Below are 3,203 nucleotides of genomic sequence, written 5' to 3' on the forward strand. Positions count from 1 at the left end.
ATAAACAAACAAACAAAAAACAAACTCAATTAAATGTAGAATAAAAAGTGTAAAACAGATACATAGTACAGACACTGCAATTATTACAAGGAATGGAAACTTTATTTTTCTCTCACATGAAAACAGTTGAACAGCTTGTTGACGATTTAATGCCGGGTGTAAGGTAAAAGTAAAAATGCCCGCAGAAGAGATAGCGCGTTGAAAGAAAAAGTAAGTCGGATGCGGACTGAAAGTAATCAGATTAGTGATTGGGAAGGCAAATGTCAGGGTCTCGAGGTAAGACCAAAGTGTGTTTAAAGAAGGCGCAGACTGGATGAAAAGACTGTTCTTTGGTGGTTAACCCTTAAAATGGCAACCCAAGATATCTTTGCCTTAGAACTATTTTGTTCAAAGAGCACTTAACTATAGAGTGAATGCCTAATGACTATTTTGTCCAAAGTGCATTTAATATCTAACTATAGAGTGAATGCCTAATGACTATTTTTTCCAAAGTGCACTTAACTATAGAGGGTGCACCTTATGATTATTTATTACTATTTATTACTATTCTAAAATGTATTAACTTTTGAGAGCACTTTGGATGAAATGAACTGACACGACGATATATTGTTGAGATCCAGTGTCTTTCCATAATTGTTTGCTTTTACATTAGCAGAGAGTAATTTAGAGAATTTCTTGTTGTGGACTTGGCCTGTGATTGTAAACCGACCCTTTTACAGCCAACACCAACTTTTACCACGTTTAAGACGTTAAAATATTCGTACCGCCTACCAACATGTATTTCCAAAGGGGGCATTAAATAATACCTATCACCACCCGGGTGATCCCCAGCACCTACCAAAATCACCAAACTTCCCACTAGTGGGCTGCAAGCACCGGACGAAACGTTATAATTTTTTCGTGCAAATCCATGATATTATTGTCTCCTCTAAAAACAGACCCTTTTCTACACGTCTTGATTTATACCCATACTGTGTGATTGGGCTTTTTTCTTTCTTTTTATAAACGTCGTTTTCCTGAGCGTGATTCTTGTGTCTTTATGTGGACCATGGAACTGGCCTATTTTCTTGATAAAATAAGTCAGGTAACTGACCTTTACCAACATCACATTCAGCCTGTCAGATTTACAACACACTGGTCTTGCACAACCGTGAAAATCCTTATTATTATATTGCAAGAAAAGAGTTTACTTTGGAAACCCCTCTGGCAGGGAAAGGTTAGCTTATATAGGTGGGAAACATCTCTGGCAGAGAAACGGTTAATTCACACTCATGGAATCCCCTCTGGCAGGGAAAGGGTTAGGACATCTCCTTTGATGGTGTTAAGCGAACCAGTGATGTGATCAGACCCGAGTGACGATGATTTTGCCGCGGTTCTTTGGCTCTTGAAGTCCAGACGACGGAGAACTCTGACTGCAGACAATGAGGTAGACTGAGTCAGTGGGGATGAAACAGTCTGCTTTTTCCCGGACAAGTTAAATTAAAACACAAGAAAAGAAATCTTGTTTCAAATAAAAGCGACTGTGCGATGAATGGACTTTGTTAGAGGGATAAGAAAAGAGGAAAGTTCCTTTATAATCAAACAAAATACTATAAAAAGAGAAGTCGATATTATGACTAAAATGAGGATGCAGAATGATATTCAGAAAGGCAAACACAAACTGACGAGAGCCATAAAGTGACAGAAATATTATATTGCATTATAATATGCAATTACGACCTTTCTAACGCATTGCACTACGGACATACTTTTTGGAAAGAAATGGGACGTGTAGACCTTATATTAAAGGTACATTCAACATTCAAATACAAAACAACGTGTCATGGAAAGTGTTCATAATTTCGCTACCTATTAGGCAGTTCTATCTGACATGTTTGGCCGTTTTGAGTTACAATGATAATTACCATGCAGTTAGAAGCCAACTGTTCTATCTGCTCTTTCCAAACCGTCAGATTATTTGGAGTCGTTATCAAGGTATTCAAGGATATTGCTTTCAAAGAAGCTTGACAGGCTGTTAAACTCAAATTTTTTAACGTCAAATTTTTCAAAACTACGTACCTAGCAGATAGAACTTTGTACTTTGGAGGAAGCGAAGTGTTCATAAAAATATTGAACTGTTTAGACAAATTGATACAAGTCATTGTGCAAAAGTTGGAGTCTTTAAGTTCGATAATTGAGGAAATATTTTTACAACAAGTTGTGCTCCAAATTTATGACCGCACTATAGGAAAAAATATGAAGTGTAAACCATGCAACGAAGGTACAAAACAACTTGCCATGGAAAGTGTTCATAATTTCACCACCTTATCATTACAAAATTCGAACTGACATTTGGGGCATTTTGAGTTACTAATGTTTTATCATATTATTCGGAGACATTATCAAGGTGTTCAAAGAATTGCATTTGAAGAAACTCATTTAACTCAAATCTCTTTCAATGTCAATTTTTTCAAAACTTGGTACTGATTGATAGAACTTTGTAATTCTAGGGTAGCGATTTGTTTACAAAAAATATAGATCCGTTAAGACAACTTGCTACAAGTCATTGTGCAAAAGTTGGAGACTTTACGTCCGATCATAGTTGACAAAATATTTTAGCCACGAATTTTTGACCGCTGTATAGGTAAGAAATATAAAATGTAAATCTTACATTAAAGGTGCAATCAGCATTCAAATACAAAGCATGTCATGGAAAGTGTTCGCGCTCATATAATAATTACCTAAGCCATTTTTGGCCGGTTTGGAGATTTTTGGCTCAAAAATAAAGACCAGAGCCATCTTGGTAATATAGTTCACTTGGACAAAAGAATAATCGAAATATAAAATCAACTGAGCGTACCGAAATTCAAACGTTTCCCAGAGCCAATTGTTCGAAAGAAACAGTTTTTTACTTATGTTCTCAAAATGGTTAAAATGACTTAGCCGTTTATCTTATGAAAGTGACGAATTGATCCCCTCCACGTCTCTGCTCTCTCTCTCCCAGCACCAATACGTTGATGGTGACCGACAGCATTTCCAGCACCGGCCAAGTCGTCACGCACATCATCATCAGCCTCATCATCTTGTGGATCTTCATCTTTTCCATATCTGCACTTAGTCCCGCAATCATGGGAAAGGTAAGAGACTAAGAAAACATAAAGGTTTAAGATTATTAAAATATTATTTCGTCTTTCAACTGCCCTCTCCATTTCTCATCGCCTCAC

The 3,203-nt window shown here is 36.8% G+C and overlaps 1 protein-coding gene across 1 annotated transcript in view; it reads left to right on the forward strand.

Annotated features, from left to right (window-relative positions):
- The window catches only part of LOC101851003, a gene marked incomplete in the record, with an annotated part of 136,185 nt that overhangs the window by 80,861 nt on the left and 52,121 nt on the right, over nt 1-3,203 (forward strand). The window contains 1 exon segment of the mRNA XM_035973253.1: nt 2,984-3,116. Within this exon segment, the coding sequence (XP_035829146.1) occupies nt 2,984-3,116 (133 nt within the window).

This window comes from Aplysia californica, unplaced genomic scaffold (assembly GCF_000002075.1).
Source record: "Aplysia californica isolate F4 #8 unplaced genomic scaffold, AplCal3.0 scaffold01081, whole genome shotgun sequence".
NCBI lineage: Eukaryota > Metazoa > Mollusca > Gastropoda > Aplysiida > Aplysiidae > Aplysia > Aplysia californica.